General features: G+C 56.9%; 1 protein-coding gene across 7 annotated transcripts in view; it reads right to left on the bottom strand.

The window, feature by feature from the left end:
* Positions 1-3,640: 3,640 nt before the first annotated feature.
* The window catches only part of ELAVL3 (ELAV like RNA binding protein 3), a 43,407-nt gene continuing 34,712 nt past the window's right edge, over positions 3,641-12,335 (bottom strand). For 3 of the 7 annotated variants that reach the window (XM_089774894.1, XM_075902343.2, XM_075902344.2), the window contains exons 5-7: positions 11,753-11,978; positions 9,894-9,932; positions 3,641-8,202 (exon numbers count right to left, since the gene is read on the bottom strand). In XM_089774894.1, the coding sequence (XP_089631020.1) occupies positions 7,854-8,202; positions 9,894-9,932; positions 11,753-11,978 (614 nt within the window). In that variant the 3' untranslated portion in view covers positions 3,641-7,853. The remainder of the gene's footprint in view (positions 8,203-9,893; positions 9,933-11,752; positions 11,979-12,335) is intronic. The other 4 variants (XM_089774895.1, XM_075902345.2, XM_075902346.2 and 1 more) reach the window with 3 other exon arrangements.

Below are 12,335 nucleotides of genomic sequence, written 5' to 3'. Positions count from 1 at the left end.
TGAACTTTTTAATTTTCTGGCATGAAAAGTACAAATAATTCAACAAGTCCATGTAAAAGTTCCTTACAGTCGCTGTGCCGGAAATCCCAGTAATAAATAAACTTAAATGCAAAGTGGCATTGAGATCAGCTTTTGCTTTGTATTTTTTTTACCACAGTTTTTTGTTCTTTTTCCTTTTTCTAGTCGTCCCCCCCCTCGGCCCCTCGCTCTGGTTGGTGTGATTCTGTCTTGTCTTAAAAACCCTTCCAAATAAATGAACCAGATGAAACTACAGAGCAGGGAGGGGCGGGGAAATAACACGGTCTCTAGCAACCGTCCTCAGTCCCACTTCGTGCCCCCCCCCCCCCGCCCCGCCACTAAATCCACTACAAGGTCAGTGGAGGGGGGAAGAGAGAAGGTAGGAAAAACCATCCCCCCCCCCCCCCACACACACACTCCTCCACCCCATTTCTTGGAAGCAAACTGTCCTAGCAACTAGAAAAGGAATTTGGAGTCGTCTCCGTGGCGGGAGCTCCGGCCTGCTTTGATCTCCAGTTCGCTTCACTAACCCGACAGTGCTTATTGCTACTAGAAGAAATATCGGGAGAGACGGCTTGGCCTGATCAGCTATGGATAGATCATTTTCCTTTCCACTGCTAAGAGCTCGGCCGCAGCTGCCGGCAGCGCATCCGATGCCAAGGACAGCTGGGACGTGCGAGGGAGGGAGGGAGGAGGCTTGAAAGAAACCCGGTCTTGGTGATCCAGCCCAAACCAGCCGGCATTCTCACCTGCAGCTCCGAGAGGTGCAAAGTCAGCTCTTCCCGGGCCCTGATTCAGCAACGTTCTTTACGTGACGCGGCTGCGGAGTGGCCAGGGGCCGGGAAGGGCTGGAGTCACCTCTGCTGTGGGATCGGGGGCAAGTCACGTCCCAGCGCTGGGCCCCAGTTTCCCCTCCCAGCTTTTGTGTATTTAGCTTGCCAGGGCAAGGACTGTCTCATCCTGTGTTTGGGGCGCACAATGGGAACCCTGATCTTGAGCAGGGTTTGTGCAGCGCCCGGCACAATGGGGCCCTGATCTCCGTCTGAGTCTGGGCAGCGCCTGGCACAACGGGGCCCTGATCTCGGTTGGGGTCTGTGCAGCGCCTGGCACAACGGGGCCCTGATCTCAGTCTGAGTCTGGGCAGCACCTGGCACAACGGGGCCCTGATCTTGGTTGGGGTCTGTGCAGCGCCTGGCACAACGGGGCCCTGATCTCCGTCTGAGTCTGGGCAGCACCTGGCACAACGGGGCCCTGATCTCAGTCTGAGTCTGGGCAGCACCTGGCACAACGGGGCCCTGATCTTGGTTGGGGTCTGTGCAGCGCCTGGCACAACGGGGCCCTGATCTCGGTTGGGGTCTGTGCAGCGCCTGGCGCAACAGGGCCCTGATCTCGGTTGGGGTCTGTGCATCACCTAACACAATTAGACCCTCCTGATCTTAGTTCTGTCATCTTGAATCCGTTGCTGAATCAGGTCCAGAGAGAACTGCCATTTGCCCTTTACATACACAACGTCAGCTTTACAGGAGGCTCCGTTTAAAAGAAAAACAACTGAAATAAAAGGAAATCCATCACCAAAACCAAATCGATCTTTTTTTTTTTTTTTTAAAGTTGGGGGGGTGATTGAGTGCTGTGTTGCGTAGGGGCAAAAGGGCTCAGAAATACACACAAGAAGAAGAATAAATAGATAAAACGACAAAGTAGAAATTTGATTCCCTTGACCTGCTAGTAAAATGAAGAGCAGAAACAGGCTTGCGATTTTCCCCTACAAGACAAAAGTAATCGATGTAACATTGACCCCCACAGACACACTTTTATAGATAATTGATCTGTACGCCTTTTTGTTTTGTTGTTTTCATCATCCCCCATAATTAAAGTCAGTGCACTTCGCCTCTGTCGGAGACTCTGCCCTTAAACATTTTCCTCTTAATTATTATTTATTATTATTTGATTTTTCTGTTCCCTTTTTTAATAAATAAATTAGGTAAAACCACATCTCAGCAAATTAAAAAATAGTTCCTTTTTAACTTGCAAATCTGATGAGATAACATAAATATACACAAATGTACTCATACAAGGCAGTAATAATAAATATTTAAGTTAACAATAAGTTAAAACTACAAGAAGCTAAAATCTGCAAAAAGATACAAGTTAATGGTGCCAGTTATTTTTTTTTTTGTCCTTTTTATATGTTTTTTCGCAAACAGAAGCTCTCACGGATTCTTACGAACACAGAACACATTTATCTTCAAAAATCAAGAAATCCTAAACTAACTTCTAAATCATTTAAACAATTAAAACTCAACTAATGCTAAAAGGTTTAATTATCGTTACGTTTGCTTTTTTATGTTGTTTTTTTCCCCGTTTGTTTTCAAAAGTGAAAGAATTGGTCTCGTTTTTGTCAAACCAAAACTTGAAAACCAAATTTAAAAAAGAAAAGAAAAGAAACGAAAAATAGCGGATGTGTTGTTTTAGATGTGAGCCGTAACGTGACTCGCCAAATTCTGCCATGGCTAAAGCAGTAGCAATTGGGTTTCCCCCTTTTGAAGGTTTGGGATTTAATTTAAAAAAACCTTAATTTCTGCTCGCTCTTGGAAGCGGAATAGAAAAGAAGTTGAGACACGTGAGTTGACGGAACACAACCCTAACGATAGTTCCATGCCATTCGTGGTACCGTTCCATGCTGCTACAAATGAAAGACGCCTACGGAGCCAAAAGAATGATTGTTTAAAAAGTCCGTCAGGACTTCTGAAAGGTTTACGCTCTATAATTTTTGGCTTAGACATGAGGCAATGGAAGATATTTTCTCAGAAATAGCTGGACTTCAAGGAGTTGAACGTGGTTTTTCAACAGAAATCCAGGAAACTGCCCCTTTCAACTCCTTGAAATGAAACCTCCATAAAAGAAACTAACCGAGGGTAGAATTCTGTCACAAGTGATCGGCTTCAAGGTCAACTGACTCTTATCAGAGGCAGTGATTAAATTAGGGCTGATGGGAGAAAAGGCTTTTCTTTTCCCCCTGTTAGAAAATGTAGATTTTTAGTTGGAAAACTAAAAAATGTGACTATTTGGCAGCAGAAACCTGAAAAATGGTGGCTGAAAATTACCAAAAATGGAAATTCATTTTAGCCGATATTTCTTGACAACTGAAAATAAAATGATCAAAAACTGGTACATTTTTTGGCCAAAAACTAATCCAAAATAGAGGAAAAATGGCCTAAAATAGCTGAAAATGGGGGAGGGGGGAATATGGTCAAAGGCTAATGAAAACATGGGGGAAAAAAGGTAAAAAAAAAATAATTGGGATAGAGGGGATTAACAAATGGTAAATTTTTTACCTAATTTGATGTTTTAAAAAAGGCCAAAAACTGGAAAAAAAACTTTGACTGAAAATTGCTGAGAACTTTAGGAAAAAAATTGATTAATAGCTGATCAAATAGGAAAAAATGACCCAAATCCAAAATACTGTAGCCCAAATTTCTCTAACCATGGTAAATTTTTGACCAAAAACTGAAAAAAAAATCTGGATCAAAATCTAGAAAATTTCCAGCAGAAAACTGAAACAACAACAAAATTCAACCGGCAACAAGAAATTTGTTAGCCAAATACTGGCAAACAAACCCCATTATTTTTAGCTGAAAAACCTAAAATCTTCAGTTTTTGTCCCCAAATTTTCAGTTTGCCTATGCAAGAGCTGAACATGGGTGGAGAAGAGGAGACATTTCTATGAAATTTGCATTTTTTTTTTCAAAAATCTGATTGCCCCGGGAATTCTTGTGCCCAAAATGTTTCGTGCAGCATTCGGTAGAGCTCCAGAGACCATTCTGAGCACGGGGGAGAGCTGATGCTGGTCCTACCCCATAAGACTGGGAATTGGGGTAATTAACCAGAGTGGCTACAGGGCCACAGCAAATTCTTAACACTCCCCTCCCCCATGATTATCCTATGGCTTGAAATGTAGTATCACTTCCCAATCAGGGTGAGCTGGTGCAAAGACCTGAGTCTCTGGGTGGATCAGTTTCGTAACCTAGTATGGACATTGTGGTGGGGTTACACAGGGCTCAGCTTCTCTTGATGAGGCCTTGTTGGGGCCAGCGTGTCAAGAGGAGGAGACAGAAGCCATGATGGAGGTGGCCCCAGGTATCGTGTTTCCATAGGAGCTCACACCCCGGGCCGCATGGTTGGCCTTGCAACAAGCCATGGTGTCCTCGTGGCTCTAGAGGGAGAAGCTGGGAGAGGTCCTTGGAGCTAGAGCGAGGGGCATGGTGGGAGACCAAGCAGCCACCAGGAAGGCTTTGGCATTCCTCTGTTGAAGAGATGGGGGCAGGTTCAGAGGAAGGACCTGCGAGCAATGTTGGACACAGGAGGGCTCACATCCGTTTTGCTGATGGAAGAGAAGCTGCGGCAGCCGCTGTTGGTCCCTGATCCTGGGGAAGCAAGAGCTGATGCCGCAGGGCTCTGGAACCTGTCAGCCAATGGCAAAGTGAGATCCAGTTTCCAAGCCAGACAACTGCAGAGTGGAAAGTGGGGCGTCACGTTTGCCCAACGAGGGGGGTGAGCTCCTGGCATGGTCTCCTGTCGGGGGGAGACAGGCTCTGCAGCAACTTGGAGATTTTAACGACATAACGGCGAGCTGTCTTTCTAATGTGCGCCTCTAGCTCAACTACAAGGGATGGGCTACAGCGGAGGTGGGGTTCTCTGGCCTGGTCAGAGTTAATAATCCAATGGTCCCTGACACTTCACGAATCTACAAAGGCCTGTGAACGGATGAGCACATGAGATGCCCCATCCCCTGAAACTGAGCCTCCTCTCGACCCAGTCAAATGCATTTCTGAGCCAATCAATAAGTGAGTCACTGCAGTGTACTTCGGTGCAGCGTTGGGCTTTGTTTTATGCGCCCTCACCTTGGCTCATCAGAAATGCTTTTGTGCCATTTCCATTGATTGGTTTATTATTTGTGCTGAGCCTCACACACGGAGATTGATCCAGGCTGAGCGCCCCGAGGCACGACTATGATACACACAAGAAATCAATAAGAAACGTTCACAAGCCGCCAAAGGTTTTCACCCCGACAAACAAGGGGAAGGAAGAAATCGTGGGGCTTTTTAAAAAATATGAAATTGGGTGTAAACTTAGGAAGCACGTGCTCCTTGGATGAAATCAAGTGAATTTCTGGTTAGTTTGGGGCGTTTTTAAAATCCTCGTCTAGAATTTGTCCTTGCTTTTTTCAGCTAGGTTTTATTTTTGTTGTTGTTTTGGTTTTTTGGGGGAGTTTTTCAGTTGTCACATGTCAAATAAAAAAATATCCTCGGTAACGATCATGAGTACGCATGGCCCCCCCCTCCTTCTGAAAAGAAACCCAATGAAAGAAAACAACCATTTCCAGTCCCTTCTTGGCCCGGAGGCGGGCAATCACGGAACCTCTTTGTTAAAAACAAAAAAGATTTTTCTCTTCTTTTTATTTGCTTTTTGTGTGTGTCAAGTTCAAGAATCCCAGTAAAAATTCCCAGCGAGGTTGGTTTTTTTCCCTTTTTTATAAAAATAGATTTTTTTCCCATTTTTTTGTTGGTTTTTTATTATTATTTCTGTTTTCAGCCTTTTTATTATTATTATTTATTATTATTATTTTATTTCATTTGTTCGTTCACGAGCTGAGAGAGGAAGCCCTGCCCCTTTCCCCCTCGCCCCACCCCTTTTTGGCAACAAAAAAAACAACCGTTCTATAGGAAATAAATTAACAGAGGGGCTGGAGAGGGGCGGGGGGGGACTTTCTCTTGCTTTTCAAATGAGTTCAATCCGTTTATTTAACCATCCCTTTGCACCTCCCCCTCCCTTCCCCCGTTTTGCTCATGGCAATTTTGGAAAGAAAGCAACAGGCAGTCTGAGGACTGCATGGAGGGGTGGGGTGCAGTGGGGAAAGGGGTTATGCTGCATGGGGATCAGGGCTCTTTAGGGGCGCAGGGAACGAGGAGGGATCCATTTGCAAAATCAATTCAGCAGCCCCCATTGCAATGAGACACAGACTGCTGTGGCTCAGAGCCTCCAAGGGCGTCCAAGGGGGTTAGGCACCTACAGGAAGGCACCTGACCCCAGATCCTCAAAGGCACTGAGGCTACGTACCCCTCTCCCACTGCCATTGACCGACGCAGCATCTCAAAACCCTGCCAGGCACCACAAATGCCTTTCAAAACGCAGCCCCTAGGCCTCGGGCCCCGGAGCCCATGCTAATAGGGCAGCCCAGCCGTTGAGGCAAAAGCCCAGGCACTCCTCCCGGACGGCACGAATTTCCAGCAGCCGACACACACGTGTGAACTGCCCGTGCGACTGCCCGTGCGACAGCCACACCAGCCCCCGGGGATGCGGGGAACAGCGCTGAGCGCAAAAGGAGGACATGGGGACGCTCTCAGAGCCAGGCCAGGGGTAGGCTGACACTGGGCCCGTGGAGGGGGTGCCAGCTGTGGGCCCGGCACCTGGTCCCTTGCGTCCTTAACATGGGCCGCTAACTCCCCGCCCCCAGCGCTGTCAGACAAGTCCGCACGGCCTCTTCCACCTCTGTGCGTGATCCAGCCACCGCTAGAGGGGGACAGAGTGCAACACCGTGTGGGCGTGGCCGGCCTGCTGAGGGGGTGTGGCCTTCCAGCCAAGTGGGCGTGGCCTTCAAATCGTGGGCACGGCCTTCACGCTGATTTGACAGGGTTTACGCTCATGCTCTGCTTTTGGCACCAAGACCCCACTGGCCCCAGGTGCCAGGCCCTTGGGACTCTCCAGCCCTTGCGGCAGAGCCGTTGAGTCGGGACTGGAAGAGACACAGGCCTAGAGTTTAAAGATAGTCACCCAAATGCCCCCTCCCCCCCACCCCCACAGGCCTTGCCGGGGTCGGGGCTCTACCCACGGCTGCCCTGAACCCCCCGCACGGGTGCAAGCAGGAGTCTGCTTTGCAAACACGCTCCACGGCCCCTCCCGAGGGCTCTTCTGTGCTGAGGGCAAAGGGGGGAGCAGATCTCGGGGTGCCCCTGGCTAGAAGCAGCTGGCCAGCAGCCAGTGGCAAACCCATCTTCTCCCCCCTTGCTCCGGGATGGGTCCTGGTTTGTTTCAGAGCCCAACTCCCCCATCGTCTCTCAGGCAGCCCCACCGCCAGGAGGCTAGGAGCCTCGGGGGGAGGAGGGAGGGCTCAGGGCAACATTTTCCTCCCAGCCTGGCCCCCTTTTCAGCAACTCAACCCATCCCCGCACCCCCGCCCTCTGGTGCCCCTCCCCCCCATAACCCCTCACCCAGCTGCCCTGCAGCCCAGCGGGCGCCTGCCGATCACAGCTGAGCGCTCTGCCAGGAGTCCCCGGAGGAGAGAAGGGGGAACAGTATTGGGGGGAGGGCGCTCAGGGCAGGTGGGGGAACCCCACAATGGCTAGCAGGGGGCCAGGCTGCGGGGGGAAGGCCCCCCCAGACAGAGAGAGGGGTTGGAATTCGTCGAATGGGGGGGCCCCCTCCCCCCTCCCAATTCCTCCTCTGCCCAGGGGGTTCTCGCGACACCGTGGGGCACAGTCCCGGGGGGGCGGAGCTCAGGCTTACGTTTGCCTCGCGGGGGGGCAGGCGGGGACCTGCTCGCTGTCCGCCCTGGGCCGAGGCGGCGAGACGTTCCCTTCCTTCCGCCGTCGAGGGCGCGCTTGGCACGGGGCCGGAGGGACGGTGCCGGCCACGGGCCGGGGGCTTCGGGGGGAAGACGGTGCCCGCCGCAGGGCTGGCGGCCGGGGGGGGTTGTCTCTCTTTCCATGGGGGCAGTGTCGGGGGGGGACTGCCCGGCCTCTGCCGCGGCTCCTCTCTCCTCCCTCGTGGCCCCGTGCTCAGGCCTTGTGCTGCTTGCTGGTCTTGAAGGAGACCTGCAGGATGCGGTCGCCCAGCCGGTAGCCGTTGAGGCTGGCGATGGCCATGGCGGCCTCCTCGTAGTTGGTCATGGTGACGAAGCCGAAGCCCTTGCACTTGTTGGTGGCGAAGTCGCGGATCACCTTGACGTTGGTGACGGCGCCGAAGGGCCCGAAGAGCTGCCACAGGACGCTCTCGTCCGCCTCGGGCGACAGGTTGTAGACGAAGATGCACCAGCCGCCGCTGGAGGCGCCCGTCAGGTTGACGCTGGCCAGGCTGGCCATGCTGTCGATGGTGATGGGCGAGAACCTGGAGATCAAGGAGAGGGGACTACACTGGGTGTAACGCGGGCGTCCGGGCGGCGGGCGGGCATGGGCTGGACGGGAGCGCAGCACCCCCCCGCCGGGGCACGGGGACAACTTGCTGGGGCACGGGGACCCCCCGCTGGGGCACGGGGACCCCCCACCGGGACACGGGGACCCCCCGCCGGGGCACGGGGACAACTTGCCGGGGCACGGGGATAACTTGCCGGGGCACGTGGACCCCCCGCTGGGGCACGAGGACAACCTGCCGGGGCACGGGAACCCCCCGCCGGGGCACGGGGACCCCCCGCCGGGGCACGGGGATAACTTGCCGGGGCACGTGGACCCCCCGCCGGGGCACGGGGACAACTTGCCGGGGCACATGGACCCCCCGCCGGGGCACGGGGACAACTTGCCGGGGCACGGGGACCCCCCACCGGGGCACGGGGACAACTTGCTGGGGCACGGGGACCCCCCGCCGGGGCACGGGGACAACTTGCTGGGGCACGGGGACCCCCCACCGGGGCACGGGGACAACTTGCTGGGGCACGGGGACCCCCCGCCGGGGCACGAGGACAACTTGCTGGGGCACGGGGACCCCCCACCAGGGCACGGGGACAACCTGCTGGGGCATGGGGACCCCCCGCCGGGGCACGAGGACATCCTGCCGGGGCACGGGGACCCCCCCACCAGGGCACGGGGATCTACCTGCTGGGTCTCGGGGACCTACCTACCGGGGTACAGGGACATCCTGCCGGGGCATGGAGACCCCCCCCATCGGGGCACGGGAACCCACCCGCCAGGGCACAGGGAGCAGGGACCCAACTGCGGGGCATGGGGCACAGGGACCCACCCGTGGGACATGGGGCACAAGGACCCACCCACCGGGGCACAGGGAGCAGGGTTCCACCTTAGCCAGCCCCCCCCCCCGGTGCCTGGGCAGAGGGGCCCTACATTTTAGCCAGGCCCCCACCAAACTCAGCTCCGGGGGGCTGGGGTTCGAGGGAGCCTGGTGCCTGGATCTGAGTGCGCTCTGGCCTCCCCCACAGCAAATCCACTGGAGGGCAACCGCCCCGCCCCCGCCTGGGCAGCTCCGGCCTGCCTGGCCTTTCCCCCGCCCCAGGCTCCCCAAGTGGCCTGGCCGCTCAGGAGCCAGCCTGTGTCTGTTGCATCGTCCCTGGCCTGGGCAGTGCCTGGCACGGCCGGGGCCTGGCTCTGGGCTCCGTGGCCCAGCAAGGTGGGCCCAGCTGGGGTGGCCGGGCCCTGCTGGGCCCCGACACGAAGGCCCCTGTGCCCCTTGGGGACGAACCGAAGCAGCCCCGGCTCTGGCGGCCCCGCAAAGCCCTCGCGTTCCCGCTGCGAGTCCCCAGGCTCCGCGTCCCCCCGGGCCCAGGCGTTCCCCCTCCACCGGGACCCCTGCCTGGCCTAGGACCCAGCCCCACCCCCGACACCCCACGCCAGCGGGGCTCGGAAGAACATCCGACCCCGACTCCAGGGAGGGCAATAATCGAGCGATGCCGCCCCTACACGACCCCCCTCCCAGGCCCTGGCGTGGGAGCTCCCTTGGGGGGCATTCAGCACTGGCCAGCTGCTCCCATGCTGGGGGATGGGGGAGTTGGAGGGTCTGCTCTAAGGCTGGGCTTGGGGAGGGCATGGGGGGGCTAGTTAATTCCTAGGCCTGGGGCTGGGGGGTGGGGCAGGCTGGGGGGGCGCATTTACCTCTTAACGCCGTAGGCCATGTTTAGCAAATTGTCCAGCCTGTGGGAGGAAGAGGGAGAGGAGAGGAGAGGCCTTGGTTAGTAGCTGACCCTGGAAATCGGGCGGGGGGCCCTACATGGTTATGGGTCAGGAAAGGTCGGGGGCATGTGTAGCTGTGGCAGGGGATGCAACACAGGCTCCCTTGCACACGTGTGTGTGATGGCTGTGCTGCACGGGTTTGCACGGCGGCCGCATCCCTCGTGCCAGGGCGCACGCGTGCGCCAGGCTGTGAGGCACGGGGAAAGGCACCCGCGTGTGGCATGTGGAAATGCACACTCACGCACGGCGGGTCCGTTGCACGTGGCAGCACGTGGCCGGAATGTTCCGTGGCGCACACGCTGCGGCCACGACGGTTTGTGTGTTTCACGCGTGGTGCGGCCACCCGTGGCCGTCCACGACGTTGGCACGCAGGGGCCTGGCGAGCCATCTAGGAGGCCCGTGCTGTGGTTGCGTGGGAGGCACCGAATCACACAGCAGAGCACGTGGCACCTCAGCACGCATGTCAGGTGTGTGCGCCGTGTGACGTCGCCGTGTATGGAATAGCTCAGCACACCTGTCACACTGCACGTGTGGGACAGGCACGATGCCCAGGGACCTTCTGCCGGATGCACACGTGTGTGGCGTGGCATTTTTCCCACAGAGCATGCTCCGGCCAGCAACCCCCGTGGAAACAGGCGTGTCCAAGCGGCTTGCCCAGCAGAGGTGACCTGGGTCACACATGTGCGGTGGGCCTGCCTCTGGGCTGTATCCATGCTGCAGTCCGGGCTGGGGGTGGGGGTGGGGGTTACCGCTGGGGGGTATTTTAAAGCTGGAAAGCGGGTTACATATACGGGGTGCGCGGGCTTCGTGGCAGACCTGAGCTAGCGGGAGAAACTGGGGTGCTAAGGGGCAGGGATGCTGCCGCCCCCCAGGGATGGCTGTTTGGGGAGGAGGCCGGATCCGGAGGGGGTCATGTCCCAAGGGGTGGGGGGCAAGGGGGGCTAAGACCCAGAGACTCTCCTTCAGGGACTGCAGTAACAAAACCCTGATGCGTGTGCATATCCAAGCGGCGGTGGGGGAGGAACCCAGCCACTTCCCCCCCATGCAGCCAGTACCCCCCCCCCCGACCTACACTCCCTCTTGCGGTTCAGGTCTCTGAATTGCCAGTAACCCAGGACACCCGCCCCCCCCAACCAGGATGTGCCCAGCACTGAGATGCAGCCACCTCTGGGGAGGGGCAGGCTGTCCAGCCTGAGGCAGGCAATGAGGGAGGAGCCCAGGCTGGGGCGGAGCCCAGGACAGGACGCCCCGACCCACATTACTAAGAACTGCGCTTTATTGCTCCTCTAGGAGGGGCTGCCCCCCAGCCCCTAATCCAGCATCTGGAGGGGGGGGAGGTCTCCCATCCACAGCCTAGCCACAGCCCGACCCTGCTTAGCGCCCCGGCTGGGTCCCCCGACCAGTCCCAGTCCCGGGCGGGGGAGAGCACAAGACCTGGAGCTCTTCCTTGGGCCCCCAGGAGTAGTGTGTGTGCAGCTGGGCGGGGCCAATGGCAAAAAGGGACAAGTGAATAGACCAAGGGGCGGGGTCAGGTGCACAGGAGGCGGGACTACTAGAGAAATGGGAGGGGCTGGGAAAGGTGCTAATAGTAAAGGAGGAAGGGGTGGGGCAAAAAGGGTTGCAAGGAGCTAATAGGAAAAGGGGGCAGGGCCAGGGCCAAGGAGGAGGAGCTAGCAGTAGAAGGGTGGGGCCATGGGCAGAAAGGGGCGGGGCTCCCCGGAAGAGGGCGTGGCCAAGCAAGGGGCTCGCTCTGGTGGGCCCAGGGGCCGGCGGCGTCTCACCTGAAGCGCTGGGTCTGGTGGTGCAGCGGGCCCGTGTAGCGCCGCGCCGTGGTCTGGTACAGGTGGGTGAGCAGCGCCTGGCCCGTCTTCTGGCTGGGGTTGTTGGCGAACTTGACGGTGATGGGCTCGCTGGCGCCCAGCGGCTTCTGCCCGTTCAGCCCCTTGATGGCCTCCTCCGCCTCTATCCTCTTGTCAAAGCGGATGAAGCCCACCCCTCGGGAGACGCCTGCGAGGGAGCACAGCCAGGTCAGGGGTGGCCTCGGCGTGGCACAAAGAGGCACTGTGGGGTCAGTAGGGGGCGCTGTGGGGCAGGAGGCAGAGCAGGTGCCCAGTGGGGTCCCTTTGCTGCAGGGGCATGGGAGTCAGTAGGGGGCGCTGTGGGGCAGGAGGTCGGGCAGGGGCCCAGTGGGGTCCCTTTGCTGCAGGGGCATGGGAGTCAGTAGGGGGCGCTGTGGGGCAGGAGGCCGGGCAGGGGCCCAGTGGGGTCCCTTTGCTGCAGGGGCGTGGGAGTCAGTAGGGGGCGCGGTGGGGCAGGAGGCAGAACAGGGGTCTAGTGGGGTCCCTTTGCTGCAGGGGTGTGGGA

Source organism: Pelodiscus sinensis, chromosome 31, assembly GCF_052426305.1.
Source record: "Pelodiscus sinensis isolate ZL-2025 chromosome 31, ASM5242630v1, whole genome shotgun sequence".
Taxonomy (NCBI): Eukaryota; Metazoa; Chordata; order Testudines; family Trionychidae; genus Pelodiscus; species Pelodiscus sinensis.
The sequence above is the reverse complement of the archived record's forward strand: the minus strand, read 5'-3'. Positions and strand labels throughout refer to the sequence as shown.